General features: G+C 47.2%; 3 protein-coding genes across 5 annotated transcripts in view; 1 reads left to right on the top strand and 2 right to left on the bottom strand.

The window, feature by feature from the left end:
* Window positions 1–674: 674 nt before the first annotated feature.
* On the bottom strand, window positions 675–6,887 carry NIFK (nucleolar protein interacting with the FHA domain of MKI67). The gene is made up of 6 exons (XM_030454112.1): window positions 6,707–6,887; window positions 6,487–6,612; window positions 5,516–5,624; window positions 3,981–4,192; window positions 2,558–2,638; window positions 675–1,257 (listed from the first exon to the last, which is right to left on the bottom strand). The coding sequence occupies exons 1-6, from the start codon at window positions 6,851–6,853 to the stop codon at window positions 1,081–1,083; spliced, it is 852 nt and encodes a 283-aa protein (XP_030309972.1). The 5' UTR covers window positions 6,854–6,887; the 3' UTR covers window positions 675–1,080.
* Window positions 6,888–7,061: 174 nt separating this feature from the next.
* On the top strand, window positions 7,062–15,056 carry TSN (translin). The gene is made up of 6 exons (XM_030454113.1): window positions 7,062–7,311; window positions 7,433–7,526; window positions 11,499–11,595; window positions 12,378–12,493; window positions 13,155–13,234; window positions 13,552–15,056. The coding sequence occupies exons 1-6, from the start codon at window positions 7,246–7,248 to the stop codon at window positions 13,786–13,788; spliced, it is 690 nt and encodes a 229-aa protein (XP_030309973.1). The 5' UTR covers window positions 7,062–7,245; the 3' UTR covers window positions 13,789–15,056.
* A 6,878-nt stretch (window positions 15,057–21,934) lies between these two features.
* LOC103531362 (kalirin) overlaps window positions 21,935–24,656 on the bottom strand; it is a 44,568-nt gene continuing 41,846 nt past the window's right edge. For all 3 annotated transcript variants that reach the window (XM_030454539.1, XM_030454540.1, XM_030454538.1), the window contains exons 7-8: window positions 24,488–24,633; window positions 21,935–23,639 (exon numbers count right to left, since the gene is read on the bottom strand). In XM_030454539.1, coding sequence (XP_030310399.1) covers window positions 22,844–23,639; window positions 24,488–24,633 — 942 coding nt within the window. In that variant the 3' untranslated portion in view covers window positions 21,935–22,843. The remainder of the gene's footprint in view (window positions 23,640–24,487; window positions 24,634–24,656) is intronic.

Below are 24,656 nucleotides of genomic sequence, written 5' to 3'. Positions count from 1 at the left end.
AAACTAAAATACAGAGTTCAGGTGCTGCAGGGCCCAAAGGACAACAGAACTCCTGATGCAGCCCATATTGCTCTGATTGCTGGTGCATCTTCTCCAAGAGCTTTACTCAGTCTGAGAACAGCTGAGAGCTGATCTTCACAGTTCACTAACAAGTCCCTCTGAAGGCAGCCACAAAGGTCCTTGAGTGCTTTCTGACCCAGACAGTAGCATGTTAATGGCACACAAAGCCCCAGAGGATCAGCAAGTTACCTTCACTTGTTCAGTGCAGAAGTAAAGCAGTGTGTCAGTAACCTGCACACTGGGGGACCTCTGCAGAGGGAACCACCTTTTACACACAATGTGTGAGGAATGAAAGCACTGCTGTGACTGCAGCTAAGCCACCAGCCAGCACAAGGGTCACCCCTTGTCCTCAACAGCAGTGTATGCCCTCAAACATAAATGTTTTGCCTGTACAGGGAAAGGAACAGGGAAACTGAATGCAATACTCAATTCTGCCTTTGCTCCATGAAGTGCAGGCAGAGTTTCACCAATCACTAACAGAGATAAAACTCAAGGTATGTCATCCTGAGGGAAAATTCCCTCTATTAGTGGGAATTTCCCACAAATTCATATGAGAGAATTCATATGAAACACAGACATCCAGTTAAATAACAGAACCACTACCAAGAGCCAACTCAGTTGAAAAATGTTTTGGTTTTTTTATAGCCCATCATTAATTATGAATGTGATAAGAGCCCACATGAGCAAGCTCTGAATGGTCAGCCTCATAACTTCTTTCTAAACAGTGAGCACTAAAGACAAGTTACAGAAATAACTGAAGGTTCTGGCATAGCTGTAGTTGTGTCACAACTGTGGCACTTGTGAGCACAAGTCAAGAATATCTTCAAAGGAAGACAAGACAACAGGTCCCCTGATGGCTACACAGGAGGGGAAGCATTTGTGAACAGACTCCTTGCCTAGAAAGGACTGAAAAAGTCCAACCAAGATGAACAGGGCCAGGGCAGCAGAACCACTAGAAGCTCCACTTTGCCAGTTTTTGAGTTGAGGAGATACCTGGCTACAGTCATCACAATTTTAAGTCTATTTCTGTTTCTTCTGGTTTGGTCTTTTCCTTGGTTGCTTCTTTGGCCTCTGCACAGCATTCTTAACACTGGCAGGGGGCAGTCTCAGAGTTATTTCTTTGTCTTCTGGGTCATCATCCACCTGGGAAGCTTTCCGGCGCTCGAGCACTGTTGGAGTACAGACTGGAGTAGGATCCTGAAGAGATGAGAAAAACACAGCTCACTGCCAAGCACCTGCCATATCAAGCTGTCACTGCTCCCTGGGGTACCACAAGGCACAGCAGGCCAGCTCTGCTTCAGAACTTCCACGCTAGGGAAAACTGTTGCCTTTCTATAACTGTATTTCTGTAGGCAGTATTGCTCTAGACAGAAGTGTCAACTTCAAAAAGATGTATGTAAACTAAGGTACATTTTAAAACATATCATTATGTCCATGTTTTCTAAACTTTGTACTTCCTGATTCAAAGCACCAAAAAAGCCAAGAAGAAACAAATCAGGAAAAAAAATGGAGACTGGAGAATGGAGACTGTGGAAATGCCACATTGAAGCCCACAGCAGAGCTGAAACATTCCAACTTCATTATTGAAGTTCCCAGAACTCAGCTGACTGAATGGATGAGTTATCCTGTCTTCCTCACAGCCAGCCCTGTCCCAATTAGCACAAGTAAAAATCCAGTAATATTAAAAAAAGAGAAACAAACTCAAACTCACAACAGTGATGAAAAAAACAAAAAAAGTCAACACCTGTCAGACTCTCCAGACTGTCAGTGTCCAAACCTTAGTCCTGAGGACCTGAGCTTTCCTTTGATCCTACTGCTAGTTTTAGCTTCATTAGTGTGCAAAATACTGGAATATCAAACCTGAAGAGCCCGAGGGAGGAGGGGCAGCACAGTATGTAAATGGAGACAGAGCACCAGATTCTGTTCACTTGAACTCACACTACACTCAACTTTCTGTCAATACAGGCTGGTGCTGTAACACAGCACAGACCAACAGAGGGACCCCAGCACAGAGGTGATTTCACATTGGTTTGAAGAACAGATGCAGGTGGTGTTTAGGTGACTGTCCCCAAGCAGAGATGCAGGAGGTGGATAGGTGACTGTTCCCAAGCAGAGATGTAGCAGCTGGATAAGTGACTGTCCCCAAGCACCCTGTGTTTCCCCAGTCCCCAGTCAGTGTTGAGCAGCAGAGACTGACAGCAGACACAGAGCAGCCTGGACACACCTCAGGACAAGCACCACGTTACAAGATGCTGAGTGACAGCTTTTGCTGCCAAACACTCCCACAGGAGAAAGAACTTGAAAGGCTACAACCACCCTCCCCCATTCAGGAGTGTTAATCCATCTCAAAGGAGCTACTTTCAGCACAAAAATCTCTCAAGCAAATATTATTCAGATTTCCAGGTGGTGAAATTAATGCAAAGAAACCAGATGCAGAGCTGAACCATCTGCCCCCCTTGCAAATGGTGGGGCATGGTGCTGGGCTGCTCAGTCTTACCTGGCTGTTCAAAGAAATGTTCAGTTTTGATTTCTTGGATGTTTTAATTTTTTTTCTCTTTATGGCAAGCTCCTGTGCAGCCTAGGAAGCAAGACAGATGAATCACCACAAACTTCCTTCTGTGAAGACACAAATCACTTACAATCCATAAGTTTCTTTGCTTCCTAACTACACCATTTTTGCCACAGCAATTAGGTTTCAATTAATAAATCACAGGTCACAGAGGTGATCTGGTTGGAACAAAACCACTCAAAGCAATGCAGTAAAAGCTGTTACTGTGCATTAAAAAAAAAACCAAAAACTGCACTGAACAACTTTGCTTAAAATTCAAGTACTGCACACAAGCACTCTGCAAACCAGCAACACTTGCTAGGACCTGGGGGTGATGGTTGACAAGAAGCTTGAGAGCCCAGAAAGGCTACCACATCCTGGGCTGCATGAAAATAAGCATGTCCAACTGGTCAAGGGAGGTGATTGCCTCCTTCTGCTCTCATGAGACTCCACCTGGAGTACTGTGTCCAGTTCTGGAGCCCCCAACACAAGAAGGACATGGAGCTCTTGGAGCAAGACAAGATAAGGAGGGCCACAAAGATGACCAAGGGCTGGGGAAGGCAGGCTGAGGCAGCTGGGGTTCTTCAGTCTGCAGAAGAGAAGGCTCCAGGGAAACCTTATAGCAGCCTTCCAGTAGCTGAAGGGGGCCTACAAGAAAGCTGGGGAAGGATTTTTCAGGACATGCAGTGATAGAACAACAGGTAATGCCCCAAAACTACAAGTGGGAAGATGCAGAGTAGACATTAGGAAGAAATTCTTCACTATGAGGGTGGTGAGACATTGGCACAGGCTGCTCAGAGACTGCAGCTGCCCTCTCCCTGGAAGTGTTCAAGGTCAGGCTGGACGTGGCTGTCAGCAACCTGGTCTAATGGGAGGTGTCCCTGCCCATGCAGAGGGGTTGGAACTGGATGATCTTTAAGGTCCCCTCCAAACCAAACCATTTTGTGATTCTGTGAACATGCTTGGTCAGCTGAGGTGAGGTCCAGGGACAGAAGCTCCAGTCTTGGGAGCTGCCTTCACATACCCACCCTGCCAAAGCCTCACACAGGGCTGGTGGGCAAAATCCCCATTGCTGTTCTGTGATCCACAGACAAATGAGAAAACTACAGCCTGCCCAGCTGTTTATACCAACAGAAGAGAACGAGTGTCTTGACTCTGCTGTTACTTATTCCCTTCTCTGAAAGCAAACTCACACATATATCCAGCAGAACCTTGCAACCACACCACACTCATTTCCAGGAGCTCCTCTCCAGTTCTTACCACAAGGAAGTCTCCCTGGTGCTACCATTGCCACACAAATCTCATGACCTATTTAGCACAACCTTACAAAGAAGTTTAGCTCAAAACACCCATCAAACCACGTCAGACTTACAAATCCTGGGAAGTCATACTCAAGCCCCCTTTCAGCCAGCCTCTTCCGCAGGAGTTTCTCCTTCCGCAGCAGCCGCTGCGTCATCTTCGCCTTCTGGAGGAGGGACCTCACCTGGTTGTACCTCCTGACTGCTGGCTGAGAAGGCTTCAGAAATATTCTGTTACTGTTTTTGAAGAGGTCTTCATGGACCCTTTCAGGAGGTATGACCTGACCTGTATCACAAATACACAGGACATCAAGTTATAGCAGAGCTGCACTTCTCACCGAGCAGTGCTCAGTTCCCGCTGCAGCGCAGCTGGAGCACCAGAACATTTTATGAACACAGCAGATGGAAAGGAACTGAACACTCAGATAGTAAGGGGATTGGTAATGGATGGATTGAAGAAAATAAAAGAGCACTCTTTCAGTCAGACACTTATTTTTCAAAAGCTGATGCCTATATAGCTCACAGTCCTTGACAAAGTGAGTGTTGCTATCACCCTGTATGAGAAACTTGCTAATTTCATTAACCTTTTTATCCATAAAGTCCCCTACATCTACCTGCACAGACAGCAGCTGCAACAGTTGCAAACGACAGAGAATTTCCACATTAAAGGAACTGTTTCCACAGCAAACCCACTGTTCCCTGAGATTTCATGTCACACCTGAACATGAAGCTGAACATGAGCCAGCAGTGTGCCCAGGAGGCCAAGAAGGCCAATGGCATCCTGGCCTGTATCAGGAACAGCGTGGCCAGCAGGTCCAGGGAAGTGATTCTGCCCCTGTACTCAGCCTTGGTGAGGCCACAGCTTGAGTCCTGTGTCCAGTTCTGGGCCCCTCAGTTTAGGAAGGAGATTGAGGTCCTGGAGCAGGTCCAAAGGAGGGCAACCAGGCTGCTGAAGGGACTCGAGCACAGACCCTATGAGGAGAGGCTGAGGGAGCTGGGGCTGTTTACCCTGGAGAAGAGGAGGCTCAGGGGAGACCTCATTGCTGTCTACAACTCCCTGAAAGGAGGGTGTAGCCAGGTGGGGGTTGGGCTCTTTTCCCAGGCAACTCTCAGCAAGACAAGAGGGCACGGTCTCAAGTTGTGCCAGGGGAAGTTCAGGTTAGATATTAGAAAGAATTTCTTTATGGAGAGGGTGATCAAGCATTGGAATGGGCTGCCCAGGGAAGTAGTGGATTCTCCAACCCTGGAGATATTTAAAAAGAGACTGGATGTGGCACTCAGTGCCATGGCCTGGTAACTGCAGCGGGAGTGGATCAAGGGTTGGACTTGATGATCTCTGAGGTCCCTTCCAACCCAACCTCCCAACCCAGTCATGACTCTATGACCATTACACAACAAGCACTGTCAGTCTAGAAGAAAACCTGCAAGAGCAAAACAAAAGGGTGCTAGAACATTCTTGACATGAACTGAAGCCTACAGAAAATCCTTCTGGGACAAAACTTCATTTAAATAAAGCCAAGATCCTCTAAAACAGTCCAAAAATGGAACATAAATAACTATGAATTTCCTCTGCCAGTTAAGAAGATTTACTCCTTCATCTTATACTTACACTTGAGCAGTCTTTCAGAAAACAAGTAGTTGTTCATTGTGTCTGCAACAATCTTAGCCACATCATCAGATGCAAACTCTATGAATCCATATCCTTTTGTAGCTCCAGTCTGCAAGTAACAACAGAAAGAAACCTGAAATGATGCTTCTATACCTGAGCAGCTAAACTAAAACTATTTTATGCTGCCAGAGCCAACTCCCAGCTAAACAGAAATCACTTAATAAAATTCAGTGAAATCATGAAAAGCACCATATTTAGTCCTAAACTGGTAAGATGTTTTTGGTCAATATATACTTGAACATGCAACAAAATGCTCACCAAGACCTGCTTGTTAAAAAAAGCTGCCCTGCAGAGCTGCTGTTCTGCTATTGTTACCAACTGTATACAGCAGTACTACAGTGCAATGATAAATCCAGAATAAGTTAAATTTATTGACAACAATGCAACAAGAAAGCTAAAACAAAGTACTTTCATTGACATTTCATGTTCTACCTCAAATCAATGTATTCTGGAGACACTTCTTATTTAATTACGGAAAAAAGCTGTGCTACGCTAACTGTCGCTTGTTTGCAGTCATAAAAACAAGGAGTGTTTTGAGTTGCAGGGACCTTTAAAGCCCCTCCAGCGCTACCCGAGACAACGCTCGGTTCAGAAATATTATTTTCAGGAGAGGCCGCTATGCGTGGTGCCCCCCGCTGCCCACTCATGAAACTGCAACACCACTTCTCCACGTGGAGTGGCCCGAAGGCGGCAGGCAGACGGGAAGGACGCACGCAGCTGCTGCAGATGCCGCTGCAGAAAAGGAGTAAACTCCCTGAATTCATCGTTTCGGCACCCTGCGCAAGGAGGAATTCTCAGCGGCTCAAAGCGATCGCGGGGCTCAGCCACCGGGGCCGCCTGCAGACACACGGCCGCGCCTGAGGAACGCCCGGGCGGTGCGGGCAGGAAAGCTGCGAACGGCGCCGCGTTACCTTCTTACTCCTGGAGAGCCGGAGCCGCGTCACCTTCCCGAACTGCTCGAAGTACTCGCGGAGCTGCGGCTCGCAGAGCCCCCGCGGGAGGTGCCCCACATACACCACGCCCGGCGTCAGCTCCTCCTGCAGCGGGCACAGAGCAGGCGGTAAGGAAGGGCCCAGAGCACACAGTCAGGCCCGGCCCGCTCCACCCCGGCCGCCACAGGGCCCGGCTCACCTTGGCTGCCCGGTTGTTGCGTACTCGCTGCACCTTCTGCTGGAACTCGCGTTGCAGCCGCGGCTCCAGGGCCAGCAACGAGCCCGGTGTGGGTGTTGGGGCGGGCGCCGCCGCCGCCGCGGCCTCCATCGCCTCAGCCGCCGCCATACTGCACACCCCGCCGCCGCCGGAAGTGCGTCACTGCCCTCGCACGCGGTGTCTCGCGGCAGCGAGGACGCGCAGGCGCAGAGCAGCGGGGCGCTGTCTCCTAGCAACGGGGCGCGGCGCTGCACGCGCTCTACCCCCTCCCAACCCGCAGCGCGTCGCGTAGCAACGCGGAGCCGTCACCCAGCGGCCACCACCCCGGGAACAGCCCCGCCGCACCGGGAGGGCCGCCCCGGAGCCTAGGACCAGCAGCTCGCCACGGACACCCGCCCCCGCCGCCCTCCCGTGGCTCCTCCGGCCTGTCAGGCAGTGCGCGGGGCAGTCCCCGCGCCGGCGGAGCCGAAGGCCCCCGTGGTTGCGGGAGGCCCCAGAGGCGGGAGGCGGCGGCGGGCACCATGTCGGTGAGCGAGATGTTCGTCGCGCTGCAGGGCGTCCTCACCGCCGACCAGGACATCCGCGAGGTGGGACCAGGACCGGACCAGACCGGACCGGGTTGGGCTGGGCTGGGCTGGGCTGGGCTGGGCGGGACGGAGCGGGGGCTGTCCTGTCTTGTCCTGATGCGGGCCTGTCCCGTCCCCGCAGGAGATCCGGAAGGAGGTGCAGGCGCTGGAGCAGACGGCCCGGGAGATCCTGACGCTGCTGCAGGGCGTGCACCAGGGAGCCGGCTTCCAGGACAGTGAGTCCCGACCCGCTGCCTTCCCCGGGGCCGTGGGGAGGAGCCGTCCGGGGGGAGCGGGCAGCGCCTCGGGGCCGCGGGTCCCTCCCACACGGGCCCTTTCCCGGGGGTCAGTCGGACCTGGGCGCTCCGGGCTGGCCTGGGTGGGTGTTCAGAGGCTGCTGGGGGGTTTCAAACGTTGTCGGTAGAAAAGCTGCTGTTCGTCCTCGGGGAACACTGTTCTCTCCTCTTCTTCCCTCCCCAGCACGGAGTTTCACCGTCTCGGTGTTGAGGAGTGTGTTCATTATATAGGTGCTCAGTTTCTGGGTTGTTGAATTGGCTCAGAGGTTTCCCTCCAAGTGGGCATGCACGTAGACTTTAATATTCTGATAATTTTACCATCACTTGTTGGACGTTTCTACCTGTATCCACACCCTCACCTCTTTACCACCCCCCCAAAAGCTGTGACAGTGTTCTGGATGGTGTGGGGAGGAAGGAGTTGAGTGTTTGGTATGAGACTGACGGTGTGTGTCTGTGTAACATATGCTTTATGTTGCAAATCATAAAGGGAATTTGCAAAGGCTGATAAAGCAGGAGCTCTGGTTGATTTATGTTTGAGTGGCAACTGGAATCGTTCTGCTGTTTCTGAGGTTCAGGGTGTAACCAGCCTCATTCCTTGCTCTCAATCCATATTTAAGGTGTTTGACATAATGTTTTTAGGCCAATCTGTTTCCTCCAGGTCATGAGAACAGCACTGGCCTGCATCTGGCTCACTGTCTTTTCATTTGATTTTTAAATCCAGGAGAGAGCTGTTCCTGGAACTTGCAGAGTCTGAGATTTGGAATAGCTTAAAAAAAAAAAAAAAAAAAAAAAGTTGATTTTATAATTCTTGTAATACCAAGGATAATTAATACATGCTTAATACATGCTAATAGGTTAGGAGTTAACTCATGGTAATAGACCTGTCAGTTTGTCACCAATTACAAGCATAATAAGGGAAGACAATAAAGGTGTAGATTAATAAAGAATTACAGCAGAGTACAATAGAGCTAATTAACAGAAGGATTGCTGGGGGGATAAATAGCACTTGTCAGATGTCACATACTTAGGCTGCAGATTGATCATGGTTGTGGTTCAGCAGTGTAGTGTGCTGCAGTAGCTCCTTGGCTTTACTGCAGCATCTTGTTTGAGTCTGTACCACATTTTCATTGAGAAATTACAATGATTCTTCCTCAGTAGATTAAAAAGGGCTAAATGATGATTCTTGTAACCATTAGAGGATTACTCATTGCAGCAGGGTTCTCGCTAGACTTTGCAGCATAGAGATTTTTTTTTTAAGCCTTATATTTATTTTATTCCAAGCTGTGAGAAAGACTGCTTACACTAATAATAAAAAATATTCAGCTGTTAAAATTTTAAATGCTAAATAAATTAATAACTAGCAAAAAACAAAAAATTCCATTAATTACTACAAGTTCCCAGGTGACAGAGCAGCTAATGTTGCTCGGTGATGTGGTGGTGTTGCTGGGGATGGTTTGGGCTGACACTGCTGCTGACAGAAGCTGTGCTGCTGCTGCTGCTGCTTGTGGTGCCCCCTCCCTCACCCAGCAGACCTGGGAGCAGAGTTACTTTCTCCCACAGTCTCCTGATTGTAATTATTCTTGCATCATCAGTTGAGGCAGAGTGCTGAACACTCAAGGGGACAAGAGAGCCAGTGAAACAGGGCAAGGGTTTGCAGCAGGCTGAGCAATCCATCCTGCCAAGGAGAAGAAGAAGGTTGTGGGGTGGTGTGAGCTCTGGTAACAGAACTGTGGGGTAGCTGGGGGTTTGATGTGCCAGTCCATGGTATTTCAAATGTCATCATGCCCAACGCCTTCCCACTGTTCACTGACAACACCTCTTGGCCAAGCTCTCCCTGCAGGGCCGCCACCTGCCCACAGACAGCAGCAGCTTCATGGAGCTGCTTCCCTGTGCTCCCTCCCTGCACCCAGCATGAGATGGTTCAGCTGTGGGATGAGCACTTTCAGCCTTTATTCAGCTGTGAGCAAGGGAAGGAAAAGCAGCAAATCCTCATGCAGCAATCTCCAGAACAGGGTCAGAGGATCTTTCTTCCTTCCCTCTGCTCCCTGTCCCAAATGGAGTTTGAGAACTGCTCAGAAAGCCACTCAGGGCAGCACAGGTGCAGCCTGCAGGCAGCTGAGGTGTCTGGGTGCCAGGCAGGGTCTCTGGAGGCTGAAGGTCAGCTTTGTCTTTGCTCATGAAGCAAGTTTAGCAAAACATTAGTGGTGATACACAAGGATGCACAAGGACAGTTTGAAGTTGGGAGGTTATGTCGGTATCACTGGGTACTGATGTCTGAAACTTTACAGTAAAAATTGTTTTTTTCAATCACAGATTCTTTTGGCAGAAGGCCAAATGCAGATGTATTCCTCACTGTGTCCCCAGCTGCCACGAGACAGTTTACACAACTGACACAGAGACCATAATTTGAGAATGGTGTTGGAAGGGCAACCAACAGTGAGCTTCACACATTTCTTTCATCCTGGCTGCCACATGGAGCACTGTCACCTTCTGCTGTCTGAAGCTTTTGTTTTTAAGTGCCCCTTCTTTTTTTTAATATAAATGATGTTTTCTTAATTGAAAGGAGTTTTTTAAACACACTCCAGTGACTCCTAGTAGGGCTTGTTTGATAAAAATCGTTCATCATAGCTTTCAGATTTAGCTTCTATGGGTCTTGTTTAAATAACCCAAGATTGTATAAATCAAGATGCAGGAGAGCTGTCGGGTTGATCTTCTGCCTTCCCTGTGCTGTGATCAGGATTTCTGAGAAGGCTGCAGTTAAGTAGTGGTTTTGTTTCTGCCAGGCCCTGGTGCAGTGTTGGTACATAAACAGGAGACCATTGCAGGGGCTCAAACCCTTCAAATGCATCCCTTGAAAGCAGGAAATGCAGTTTCCTGAAGGGATGTTGCATCTCATCTAACCTAACTGACAGAAAAGAAAAAAACCAGAAGATTTTGAAACAGAGAAAGAAGTTTCTTTTCCTTTGTACAAGTCTCTTAGTGGTGCTGCTCAGTGTGTGTGCTTTCTTTGGGTCCAGCTGCTGTGCACAGTGCTCTGCTGTTGCTTGTCAACTTTTTTTTGTTGCTTCTTCTTTGAACTGCTGCATTAGGGCACTCTCCAGTGCATGCTGTTTCTCTCTTTCTCTCCATGTAACACCTGTGCAACCCAGCTGACCACTCTGGACTCTCACTCTGTCCACACAGTTACAACTCAGCCCTGTGGTCAGCTCAAGACCACATGTGCCACCCCCAGCCCTGCCACTCCTGAGCACTGGTTCCTGGGCAGGCTCGTGGCATGGGGCTGTGACTGTGTCACTGCTGGTGCTGGCTCCCTCCCTTGCCCCCATGATCTGTTGCCATAGTCTCAGATCCTCAAATGAAGTTGTTTCTCTGCTACCTCAGATGAGGTCTTGCATTCAACGCCTTTTTCAGCTTTTCTGCATCTCTGTTTCTCACCTCTCCTTCAGCACTGCTTGTGTGTCACCCTGTTCCATGTCATCAGGTTCCTATTCTCACTGGTTTGACCATAGCCAGACACCACATCCACTCTCTCTTCCTCCCTGTTTGATTCCCTGTTGCCTCCTGCTCTGTAGGCTGTGTGACATTTCCAGTGTTTTCTTCTGCCAGTGTCCATTAGAGGATGGGCAGCAGGTATGTAGCAGCAGGGATTAGTCATGATTCTTAAATCCCACTGGGGCATCCTGTCTCAAGATCAAAACCATGGACTAGGGCAGATGAGACAGGAGTACTTCTCCTCTACCAGGGGTATTTCACTACATGTGTGACCCCTGTTGCAACACTGAGTATTTCTGAGGTTGGCTCAAATGCCAGTGCACTCTCTGGGGTAACAGAGGAGTGCTCTCTACTCTGGAAAACTGTTTACAACCCCCTCTTCTCTGTCAGGTACTGAATGTTGCACTGTTTCTTTTTCAGTACCAAAGAAATGTCAGAAGGCTCGTGAACACTTTGGTACAGTGAGGACACAGATGGAATCTCTGAAGACCAAGTTTCCTGCTGATCAGTATTACAGGTGTGCAGATCACACACAGCCAGATGTGGATATGGGAACAGTCTGTGTGTATTTGGCATCATTACTTTGAGGGAATGATTTAAAGATTTATGGGACCAATGCTGCTTTCTGTTTGAAAAGTATATTGTGGTAGAGAAGTGTGAGGTTTTTATCAGCACAAATAAAAAGGGTTTTGCTCTGATTTTAACTTTTCACTAAAAATGTTCAGCATTTAATTCTCTTTCCTAGAAAAAAGGAAGTTTGAGAAATTGATGTTTTATTGGACCTATCCTTGTTTCTGCAGGCAGAACATTTGCTGCTCCATTAATTTCAGTTAAGTTGTTAGATTTGGGGCATTTCTGAAAACAGCTCAAAATCCATCATGAAATGTCTGTGTGATACTGCAGGCACTAAATGAAGTTGTCACCTTGGCATTTTTTTTTGCCGCCAGAAGGGGACAGTGTCTAGCAAGAACATTTCAAAGAACGAGAACGTTGTCAGCTCAGATCTGCTGAGGGCAGGAGGGAGGGAAGGATGTGGTTGTCTGGAGGGCAGGACAACCGGAAAAACAGCCGGTGAGCTGAGCAGGTTTGTGAGGTGTCCAGCGTAGGATCCTGGGGGTGAAGTTCTGGCGTGCCAGGGGGTGACTTTAAGCTACTGGTGTTTTGATAAGCCAAAAAATACTGCAGAGTGCAAAGGTGGAAAACATGTAAACTGCAGATATGTAAAAAGCTTGTTGCCTGACTCTTCAGTAATAGATGTTACTTATTTATACCTGGAACTGGTGGTGTTCTCTTCAACAGATTCCATGAGCACTGGCGGTTTGTGCTGCAGCGTCTGGTGTTCCTGGCAGCATTTGTTGTCTACTTGGAGTCAGAAACCTTAGTGACCCGAGAAGCTGTAGCAGAAATACTTGGGAGTAAGTTAATGCTGGAACTGACAAGAAAAAGCTTATGATGAGTTTAGACACTGTAGCTTTCAGAGGGAAAAGGGCAACAGCAGAACTTTATTTCTTCCCCCAGAAATCCAAAATGTATTTTTGGTATCTGATATCGCTGTATAAAGAGTAAATTATTTTAGAAGGTGGAAATCAGTAAACCAATATGAGCAAAAGGATTTATTCATGAGTAAGTTCTTCATCAATGAAGCTTGTTTGCTCAAATTGCCTAAATTTACCAACAGGATAATACGAAGATGAGAACTTATTTCTATCAGTTTTGTGTGGAAAATATCTATTTTTTTATGCTGTAAGTGAACTCCGTCCTCCCAGAGCAAAGGATTGGAAAACAATAAATAGGAAAATATTTTTATAAAAAAGGACTACAGAACCCCTTCCTATATATTAATGTAAATTAAATTATTCTGATTATAACCTATTGCATGACCAGTTGAGGCCCTACGAGATGCTAAATCAAAATGCTGAGAAGAGGCAGTAATTACATCACATACAGGAAAGGGCTGACTTCTATTTTGTAATAATATTTCATAAATGTATTATTTCAAATTATCTCCAGTAAACAAATACAATTTCAGCTCTCTGGTTTTGCTGCTGTTCCATACCCCTCTGGTTTTTATCTTAGTCGAAGCTGATCGGGAGCGGGGCTTTCACCTGGACATTGAGGACTACCTGTCTGGGGTGTTAACTCTCGCCAGTGAGCTGGTAAGAAGCCATCCATGCATTGGATTAAAACAGACCTTAAAAATAAGTAATGTGTTTTCTAACTTTCCCAAATTTTTGCTGGAACACCTTGATCTTAACTTCTAGCAAACCGCCTCTCAGTATGCCAGAGCTGCTCCTCACTGGCAAAATTTTAATATTTAAACTATTCCCTTGATTGACAATCAAGGTCAACAAAAAGGTAGAGCTAAGTATACATAATCTGACTGCCTGGAACAAAACTGGCAATGTGACTGATGGGAGTAGTGACCTGGTTTGGGTGGGTTCCTCTGCTGATGTTGTCCCTCTCTCTCTCTCAGGCCAGGCTGGCAGTGAACAGTGTCACAGCTGGGGATTACTCGCGCCCTCTCCGCATCTCAACTTTTATCAACGAGCTGGATTCCGGCTTCCGCCTCCTCAACCTGAAGAATGACTCCCTGAGGAAACGTTACGACGGCCTGAAATATGATGTCAAGAAAATAGAGGAAGTGGTTTATGACTTGTCGATCAGAGGACTCAATAAGGAGGCGACAGTTGGAGTGGGCGGAGAGAAATGAAGGATGCTCAGTTTCACAGCATCATCGATTACCTCAGATGGTTGCCAATTGAGGAGGCACGCTAGCCACGCCTTCCTACAGTAGTTTAGAAGAACTGCAGCTGAAAGCTGCTCTCTATTTTCTTACCGGTGTTGTAGTACGGGTGTTAGATTTCAAAATGTTTTGTAAAATCATGTCTAGATTAGGGCAGGCGGCTGTTTCCAGTGGAATTCCTCTGTCAAAACATGGTGCTGTTCTGTGCACAGCAGCAGCAGTCGTCAGATTCTCATTAGTTCTGTAGTGCTGTGTCACTGCCCTGGCAGTGATATGCTCCCCCTGTCCCTCCTCACACACCCTCAGTGCAGATACACCTGATGGTGGTTTAGAAACCACAGTGTGTAAATATATGGGGTTTTTTTTTAAGACACAGATTTTTGCCTTTTTGTTTCTTAAATTTTCACTTATGTCAGTAAGTTGAACAGACCTGCATAACTGTTTATTAACAAGAGCTTTTTTTGTCTTCTCCTAATGTGTCCCCCTTAATGGACAAACTAGTGAAAATATTATTGGGAGTTTCTCCATTGGAACTGGTGTATTGCACCCGGGCACATCTCGCTCTTGCTCTCTCTCTTGTGTTTTTTCCTTTCCTCCAGGATTTCAGTTGCCAGGGAAAGCCAGGCTTTCTCAAACATCTGCTTTCACTGGCTGGTATTTGTTTACTGACATGAGTAAGTGCTGATCATTTGCCTTGAGTACTTGCTGTAACCAATTTTATTATTATTTTTTTAAACTACCAACATTTCCAAATAGAGAAATGGTAACTGGTAAACTGAAGGTAATGTCCAAGTTTTAACAACTTACATAGGTCACAACTGTTTCTGTGTGCTGGGATTAAAAAAAAAAAAAAAACCACCAAAACTTCATGTAGTAAAATGTTTGTATCTTCAGAAAAGGGGAAATTCCTGGTTTCAGATACTTTGCATGTAAAATGTTTGCAAACACCAACAGCCTCTTTCATTGTTGTGAATGGACAGACTCGTACCTCCTGGGGCATTTGTTCTCTTGTCCTAAATGACTTGGGAGTTTTGCTGTTCTTCCCCTGGTGGTGCAGAAGGGGTAAGGAGAAGAACAAACTTCTTCAGGAGGATTAACAGAGTCACATTTACATTTGTTGGTGTCTCATTTTGTTAGCAAAGATCTCCCACTGTTTCAGTTCAGGTTTTGTTTATTGGAAGAAAATAGTTTCTTGGTTTTTTTGGCCAATAAAATCTGTTCTTCGGTTTTGTTCATTTGGTAATTCTGCCTATTGTCTGTTGTTGTTTGCTGCCCTTCCTGGGAGCCTGCACTGAAATACCTTCATTTAAGCTCTGCCTTCAGTTGTACCTGGACTGTAACAGAATTCCTCACTGGCCGTGCTGCTCAGTGGCCCACCCTGGCCCGCTGGCAAGTGGTGCTCAATGGAGCCACCAACAGATTTCATAGACTTTTTAAAAATTAATTTTGACCTATTTCACTAAAACATGAGACGTGTGAAGGAGTTTCTCATTACCAAGTCAGTCTTTTATGTTTCTCCTCATCCTGCATAGTATTGTGTGTCACATAACGCAGGGAGATGGCAATACCCATCCTTCACAGCTACAGAAAATGAAGGTGTGACTTCCTGGGCCCCATGGCAGTGAGAGCAGCTTTCAAAGTAGTTCTTGCTCTATGCTACTGTTTGCTTCCTTCTCACTTTAACTCTGTGGAGGTGGGAGGAAGGAAGGAGCTTAAGCCAATCCCACTGCCAAAACCAGAGACTCATGAACCAACACCCAATGGCTCTGAGACACAGCTGTGCAAACCAAGGTCATGCAGGAAATGCGTAGGAGCAGGGGAATTAGAGAAAGGTTTTCTGAGCATCAGTCCAAGTGTCCCATGGTTTGGAGGACTCCTGGCATGCGGGACTGGGATGTGAGGCCACGTGGCAGGGCAGGTATCTGGTTGCAGGACAGGTGTTTGTTAAGGCTTTGAACTGGCGTGTGTCCCAGGTTCTCGGGTTGCATTTGGTCACGTAAAAGGTCTGCTTCCTGACGTGGGATCCCACGTGCCTAACGCAGCTTTTCAGGTTTTTTTTCCCCTCATTCTGCCAGCTCTTGCATTTTACATGGTTTCTGAGAGCTGATGACAATAGAATAGTGCTGTGCAGAGGTGCAGATACTCAGGGAGGGACAACTGGAAGAACAAGTCTCTTACATAGGGCTCACAAAGTCTGCAAGGTGTGGGATCATTCTGTCTGGGGCTTCAGAGTACTTGAGAAAGATGATACTCCAGTGTTGTATTCCTGGAGGTTAGTGAGCAAACACTTTGTTCCTTCCTGTCCCTATGATTTGGAGAGCCCAGCATCTTTCTCTGAAAAGGCATCCTTCCTGAGAGCCAGGGTGCACAGTGCCCTCCCGAATGAGATCTGGGGAAGCGAAAAGAAAACCTCAAACCTTGTCCCTAGGCTGCAGCAGGGAAAGCCAAGGACTTTCTTTTTGTGGCTTCCTCCATGCAGAGGTAGCCTGTAGGACTTGGTGGCCTTGATTGTGAATCTGCACATTATTCTGGTCCTAAATGGTAAATTGTGTTTCCATCCCAGAGCTGGGAGCAGAGGGAGGTGAGACCCAGAAGTCTGGGGGGGGGGGGTCTCTCTTCTCTGACTTTTCCCATTCCCAGCGGGAAACAGCAGTGAGGGAAGGAGCTCTGAGGACTGCACAAGCTCGGTGGCTCACGATGAATCAGATGCACTTGAACACTGAACAAATAACTCCTGTTGGGACTGAATGGAGTGCACAGCGTGTGCTGGCAGCTGGGAGGGAGTGAGTCAGCTCAGGAGCTCTGGAGAGTCTGACTCAACAGCCAGCACAGCCATTCTCTGAGCCACTTCAGCCTCAAGTATGTCCCAGGCAGCACTTTCTTGGATGTCTTTGTATTCACTCCCTGGTGTGGGCTTTCCCCCCCATCTTGACGTCGTTTCTGTGGGTTTTTTTATTTCACTATAAAGGGCACTTAAATAGTTGATTAGTTGCTCTTTATTTATAGCACAGCCTGTTCAACCCCCGCAGATCAATAAGAGTGCTGACCTGAAACCATTTGGGAAATAGGGGCGAGCAGAGCTCTGCAGCACAGGATGCAGAGCAGACCTTGGGCCTGGCTGTTGAACTGGGCTCTGTCTGATGGAATTGATTAACTGCAGCCCAAGACCAGCAACCTCTTTACACTGGCACTTGTTAAAGGACACGTTATCACCTCCAGGCTGCCCTTTTCTAGTGCCAGCACACGTCTTTGTGCAGTGAACTGGATCAAGGAGCTGACTTAGCTGAAACAATCTGTATTTTTCAGTAGTGTTTGCTTCAGTCCAATTCACTGCACAGCCCCTCACACACTGTGCCAGTGTGAGGGAAGCTTCTTCCTCTCCCTGCAGTGCCAGCTTTACAGCTTTCCCTCAGCTGTAACACTACGTGGTACATTGATTTTTTTTGCAGCAGTTTAACTGCTTCCAGTTCTGTTAGGATTGCCAAGGGTAATTTTCTCTTTGGGTAAATAACTTGCCTTCATTGTGCAAAGTGATGACTTGTGTGCTACGGAGCCTCACTCATATCTTTCAGCTGATAAGGTCATTACACACCAAGGCAATTAACAAGAGCAGAAAGGGGATGACTCCTGGGGTCTGTGCATGAAGATTGACCCGTTACTCACCAGCAGTTCACCTTCCCTCATTAAGTGCTGACTGTACTAAAGTGTGTGCAGAGGCTGTTCAGAGAGCCTCCTGCCTGCTGAATTTGTGGAGGCTCATTAAGCAAGTGTGAGATTTTGAAGGGAATGGTCCTTTCTGGTATCCAGCTCCTGTACACATGCTGGAGGTCAGGCATGAATTACCTGAGGATGAGTAATTCCTCCTCTTCCAGGTTTCTCTGCCTGTTTATGGTCACTTCAAACTGTGGCACGTCTGGCTTGTACCCTCATCATCACTGGAGGGTTGCTGTGACCAAGGGGAAAATGGCTGTCCTAAACCCAGCCCCTTCTTGACACAGGGGGGAATACACTCTTTGTCTGACTGCTTTTTCCTCTGCACATTAACACTAGAGGTGTGCAAACAACTAACCTGCTTCTGTCAGGGAAAATAAAAGTGCCTGAGCCCTGCAAGGGCTCCATCTGCTCCCCAGGAACTCTTCTGGCTCACATCCTGGTTGGGAGAGCTGTGAGGCTGCTTCTGGGTCTTCACCTGAACCCTGTGCAGCTCCAGTGCCCATGACAGCCTGCTGAAGCCTTCAACAGGGATTGCAGAAGGCCTCAAAGGAAGAAAAAGCCTGGGATTTCAGCCTTTGTGGAACAGTCCAGGGCTATACAGGCCTTGTGCTCTTCACATGTTTTGGTTACTCCAGGCATCAGTCATGGCACGTGCTCTGTGACTTTTTTGTGACCTCCAGGCTTCCCACCCTCAGCTGCCAGCACTTTCCACACCACCTAGAGACGTTTGATGCAGATCCTCTCAAGGATGTGACTCTCGCACTGCAAAGGAGGATCCTGCACTAGGAAGGTTCAAAACCATGTGGTTCCTGAGAGGGTTCCTTTGCCTGCTCCTACACACAGCACCTTCTGTGGGAAGGCTGTTTGCAGCCTGGGTCTCATCTGCAGTTGAGATCATTTCTCAGGGCTGCCTGTGCTGCTGGACACTGCACTGGGGAAGGATATGAGCTGGGAAGTTACAAATTACCACTACATTCAGCCCTGCTAATGGACCTACAGCCCAACACCAGCTTCTCAACTTTTCCCAGCTCTGTAGCTGCTCCCAGTCAAGCCTGGCCAGAGAACTGTGCTGGAGGATGATCCACTTCTGTTCCCATTCCTCATTAGGGTTCTTCATTCCCTGTTCCAGAGGCCCCTCTGTGTTCCTATCACTCAACTTTTCCACCCATCTTGTAGAAAGGTTGCCCTTAGTGGTCCACCTTCAGCTTCTTGAGGGAGATGCTTTCTTTCCTGAGTGCCCTTGGGGCTTGTCTAGAGCTTTTGGACTGTGCAGTGTTACTGTCATAACCTTTATTTTTTTTTTTATTTTTTTTAAATTTGCTTGTACCGATCCCTAGTCATATTGGTTTCATGCTTTTTCCAACTTCAGGTTGGAGAATGTCAGCATAATTCCAGCACACATTCAAGAGGAGACACAGCTGACATCACAAAATGAGAGTTACTACAGCAGCCTCATCCACAAGCAATATTCCCTGAAATTCTCTCTGACATGGCACTAGAAGATTTCAATTATCCTTCCTTCAAGGATGTTAGGGACAAGCAAGAGAGTGCAAGATTCACCTGAATCTCTTGTTGGAGATCTGCCTTCCTTGGACTTTAGCTCCATAATAGATTAATGTGCGTTGAATGACTTAGTTCCCTGAGGCAGAAGATCTGATCCTATCTCAGAGCTTTTTTTCCAGGATTTGGGATGTGCTGAGGTCAATGTTTAAGTCTCCCAAGGACAGCTATGATAGCTTTGCACTGTGAGACCAAAGCTGGTGTTCCCTTTCAGATGTGCTCTTCAACACATTGCAGAAACTCCTGCTGAAGGCTCCTTCCAGATCCTCACTTCTGTTAAGGACAAACAGGAATGTACAAAAACACCATAAAAGAGAAGATCTGTTCAGAAGTCTCTGCCCTTTAAAATACTTGCTCTTCATCTCTCTGTAGTTTTTTTGGGCTTTCCCAGCCTGCTGACTCTTAAATCAGCTATTCCTTCTTTCCTTGGGACCTGATCTCAAAGGGGGCTCTTAATCCACTGTTTTGTCTTGTGTGTCGAGCTTGAAACTACACTTGATGATGAAGACTGCCTGTTGTTGCTTGCTTCATGAATGACCAGTAACACTCATCCTTAATTTCTGTTAAAAGTAATTTGTGTGTCCTGATAAACCAACAGAGTAATCTGACATTCTTTTTCTTTTTCCCCCAACATGGTACTTCCAGAGCAGCCTGCCTGTACTAGCCTAGCTCAGTAGCCAGAAGTCTTGAAATGTAATCTTAGTATTGCCAGTCACGACTTCTGAGAAGCATAAAAATATCAGGGAGCCCTAGGACAGCCAGTTTGGAACAAATAATTGCTTTCTTGGCTGATAGACAGCCTTGTTCCCAAGTACCCTGGCTTATAATAGCATTTTGTCAGGTTTTTTAATCAGAAACGGATGGAAAAATACAACACAACTGAGCTCCAGAGCAGCCAAGTAAGAAGTGTACATGTGATCCTGAAAGATGTGGAACTCCCCAGGAGAGGGAAGCTGAGAAAGGTGCCCAGGGATTATGGAAACCTACTGCCTTGCCAGCCTGCTGCCACTCCTCAGCCTTCCTGTGCAGGCTCACCCCATGGCACCAGTGCCTGTGGGGCTGTGGAGGTTGTGCTGTGCTCGTGCTCCCTTTCAAGACCCAGAATTCAAGGGCGAGTGAGCAGCTGAGTATACAGCAGATACATAAAAGATAAATAACATTGGAAGCACAACCTCTGTCTAGTTTGACAGCTTCAACAAGCGGGCTGTCACTTCCCCTAGCAGGCTGTCCCAGATCAAAGATCTTCCATTGCTCCTTGGCTGTAGGTTTTTTAGGACAGAGCTACAGCACCACGCACACATCCTGCTGGTAACTCAACACCCAGCGATTATTTATGGACTTTGTTTTGGGGAGGGTTTACTTGGTTCAGAGGAAATAGGTAGTGATTACTAGGAGCCTGGCAGGCAGGTGTTTCCTGTGATACCCAGAAAACCCCAGAATCTCACAAATCAAACAATCACCCAAACACAAGATTGATGCTAAATATCAGACCTTTTACATATACTTATTGTTCTCTAACCTTTTTGAACAGGCAGGGTGACTGAAGGTATCTTGATTTAAAGATACGACTGTACAAACAGACCACTGCTGGTTTTGAGCATGAATTGGTTTGGAGAAAATCACTGTGCTGGAAAATAACTGAAAACTTTCCAGAAAACAGCAGCTTTCTGTGGCTGTGAAAGCCATTGGCTGATTGGATAAATTAAGCTATTAGGCTCACTGTTCTTAAGAATTCCCTTACCAAAACTGCCACGGGAGGTGAAAAAGGCAGCTGAGCCATTTTGATCTTGGCAGAGAAAACTAAGGTGCTACACTCTGTTAGTTTTGGGGTTTTTTTGTGAGGTGAATGGGCTCGATGGCTATGAGAGGCAGATCTGTCATGACAGCATCAGAGAAACCTTCCTGCAGTGTTTGTAAAGCCTCCAGTGACACAACAACTCCCTTTTCCCTAAAGACAAAATGAAGCAGTAAAATGCTGGATGGTGCAGATGGAGATAAAATCCAGCCAGTATGCACACATCTCTCTGCTGGTGTCTGCCTCAGTACCCAGAGCAGTGTATGCACCCCAGCAGCTGTGGCAGAAGAACAAAGGACCAGGCATGGTTTTGAGGCCCTGGGTCAGTGGTCCCTCACACAATGAGGGCCACCTACACGAAGGCAGCCTCTGTCTGCCTTCCTCTGTGCTCTCGCTACTGGTGGTTCATCTCTGGAGACATGAACAAATATGCTTCCTTGTGTGAGTCCTCCTTTAAAATAAATGCCTGTGACAGAAACATTTAGTTGGGAGTCAATAATACTGATTTGCTTTGTCTTTACCTTGGGGTCCAAAGCAACATTTACAGGTTGTCCTCTGAGGTCCACTGACCAAAGCTCAGGCTCCTTTAATTTAGCCTCTAGGGCTGTGATCTGGCCTTTGCTGTGTATGTCACAGCGTGACATTTTGCTGATCTTGTAATCACAAGGTCACCGTCAGTGGTAACGTCAGGCTGAAAAGGTTAAACCCTGTTTGCCTTTCTACCATTGTTCAGTTTGGAGTCAGGTCCCTGCTGAGGAGCTGAGGCTGGACTTTACAGGGGAGCTCATTGTGGCCTCAGCTCTGACGTCTGGTGTGCTGGGCCTGACCTGGGCAGCCAGAGCATAAGATTTTGTGCCAGTCTATTGTTGTCTAGTGAGAATCAGGGTAGCAGGCTTGTACCATTCTCTCAGTCTTGTTAGGAGTAGCCCCTAAATTCTTCTCAGGGGAGAATAGACACAATCACATGTCAGCAACTCTCAATGAAGTATCTACTCCAGAAAACAAATATTAAAAAATATATAGCCACCTAAAATCATTGAAACATAATTATTAAAACCTTTTATGTTACTCTACAGTACAATGTAAATTGTTCCTCTCCATTAAATTTTTAAATACACTAGATTACATATTTTAAATAATTGCAAACTTTGAAGTTCACTATTTGTGGTAGCAGAGCTATATTTACATACACTTCTGAGATATTTCAGATGCAGCGTTATGTTCCAGTCCCCATATCAGTTAAATAACAGTGGGGGTGTACTGCTTTTCTACATGTTCTACACGTAGTTTGTGTTTGTGTCAGAGAGCAAGAGCTACTTTTAATCTTGTCTGCTTTTTGTTTTTTACTTTTTTTTTTTTCTGTGTGCATGCAGCTGCATTAGAGCAAATTGATACCTACTTGATTTGGATTAAAGATGAAAGATCTTTCTTTTAAAACAAATATTTTGAGTTAATATACAGATGTGAATGATGAAATCTAGTCCTTAGGAGTAGTGGTGGAAAACATAATTTTCTCTAACTTTCCCTCTCTGTTGCATAATACTGCACCTAATTTTAACCCTGACTTTACCTAATGTTGATGAAATACAGTCAATGGTGAAAACCTCTCTCATGTTGTCAACACTGGCTTTAAACACAATCCATGCAATGGCAAGCATCATACATCATTCTCCCGCAGCACAATATTAACAAGTTAAACTCAGTGTTTTCTTCCAGAGATCTGCTCCTCGAAGGAAGCCCATCTCTCTATGTACAACAGCCACAACCAGGTTGTGAGTCCTGGGGATGGAGACCACAACATTTGGTTCCAGTGTTGCTAAGAGTCTTTGTGGGCCAGGCTCCTCCCTGTGTTGTCCATAAAGCAAAGCAAGATTGAGCCACCGAAGCTCTTGATGGTCCTTTGCACTTGGCACCAGCCAGGCCAGGTCTCCCCACGTGCTGCCCACGCAGGGCTCATGGCCTGGTGTGAGGGGTGCTGATCATGATGTTGGGCAGTGCGTTCCGACGCTTCTTCCAGGAGCCCAACTCCTTGGAGTATCTCCTGATCTGCCTGAACCAGTGGTGAGTCCGTGCCCGGTCGCTGTCCCGGAACACAAACGCCTCCCGCCTGATCTCGATGAGTTCAAAAGTGTCATCGCAGTCAGGATCGGTGGAGACGATGCAATTACTCAGCCTCAAGGGCTCCCTGAGCAAATGGAACTTCCCATTATTTTTGTCTCTGATGAGTACCAGCACGGCATCCTTCACAGGTCCTGGCTCGGCTGACTCCAGGCTGGACTCGGACACGCGCTTCATGTTCACTAGGAGGAGGACCTGCATGTTCTGGAACTTCAGGGTCTTGCTGCCCTTCTTCACCCATTGGCCATCAGGGGGCTGGGCCAGCTGCAAAGACCCCTCCATCACAAATCTTGTTTCCTCCCGCAGCCAACCTACGGTCTTGAGAGCAGTTTCTCTCATCTCAATGTTGATGACTTCTCTCTTCTTCTTGCTATCCTGGCGAAAGGAGCGGAGGGTCCACGTGTTCCCCTCCTGCTTGGTTTTCATGTTGATGTGTTCCAGGTGGGACTCGATGCGGCTCTTGGCCTCCCGCAGGCTGCCGTGATCTGGGTGGTACTCGGTGGTGGCTTTGATGATTCTGCTGAGTAGCAGTGGGTACTTGGTGACCCTTTGCAAAGGGGCCATCAGGAAGGACCTCAAGTTCATTCGCCGCAGTGCTGTGTTGTCATTCTGGGAGACATTGAGGAATATTCTGCAGGGATTTAAGAAGAGGAAATGAAATGGTGGCTGTTCTACCAGCAGGTGCTGCCATCCTAAATGTGACAGAACAGTGTGGTGCTGGCAGCTGCTGGGCACTGCAGCCTCCCCAGTGGCTTTAACAGCCTTGTGAATTCTGTATGCTCAAAAACTATCCACGATTTCTGCTGCTGTGCTCAGCTGCAGAACCATGGTGAGGTGCCTGGGACACCAGCACAGAACATCCTAGCAGTTTGCTATTACACTGCTGTAAAATGAGGGTGTGACCTTCCTCTGGTACATGCTGACGTAGGCCCAAGGCAGATGCATCAGCTTACATCAGATTACATTAATGTGTAGATCCTTTCATCATTAGATTACAAAGCACTCTAAACAAGAATTTGGTACTGTCATCATTTTAAGCTCTTGCAGAGGAAAGGAGAGAAGTGACTTGCCTGCCATTGCCCAATAGGCCAGGGCTAGGAAGGGGAAACAAATGCAAGTTATGCATGCTTCACACAGTTGCTTTCCCAGCTGGAATCCAAACCATGCTCTGGTGCAGAGACTGAGAGCTGTTACCAGCTGGGTGCTATTTGGTGACAGTTCAACCCAGTGGACAGTGGGCAAACGCTGGTACCACAAAATAGTTTACATCTGGGGACCAACATGCTGCCTCAGTGGAGATACCAAGGGGATAACATTTTTTGGAGAGTAAATTACTCTCCTCACCCAAAGAAAGAGCAGCTCATCACTGAAGTACATCAGCATCAAAATTTTGATCTAATTGAGCTGACACAGCTTTGCCCTCATCCAGGTGCCTTCCTGCCCTCAAAACCTGGAAAATATACTCATCCCTTTTCTCACCTGAGCAACTCTTTCTCCTTCTCCAGCGCATTCAGCATGTTCACAGAGGAGGACTGCTGGAGACAGTAGGTCTGAAAGGCTGGCAGCATGTTGACAAACTCTAGAAATATTTCACCGATGCACACGGTCATCAGGTCATCATCACCCTGCAAGCATGCAACACAGCCCC

The sequence above is a fragment of the Calypte anna genome, chromosome 7 (assembly GCF_003957555.1).
Source record: "Calypte anna isolate BGI_N300 chromosome 7, bCalAnn1_v1.p, whole genome shotgun sequence".
NCBI classification, from domain to species: Eukaryota; Metazoa; Chordata; class Aves; order Apodiformes; family Trochilidae; genus Calypte; species Calypte anna.
This window is presented reverse-complemented; position numbering and strand designations above follow the sequence as displayed.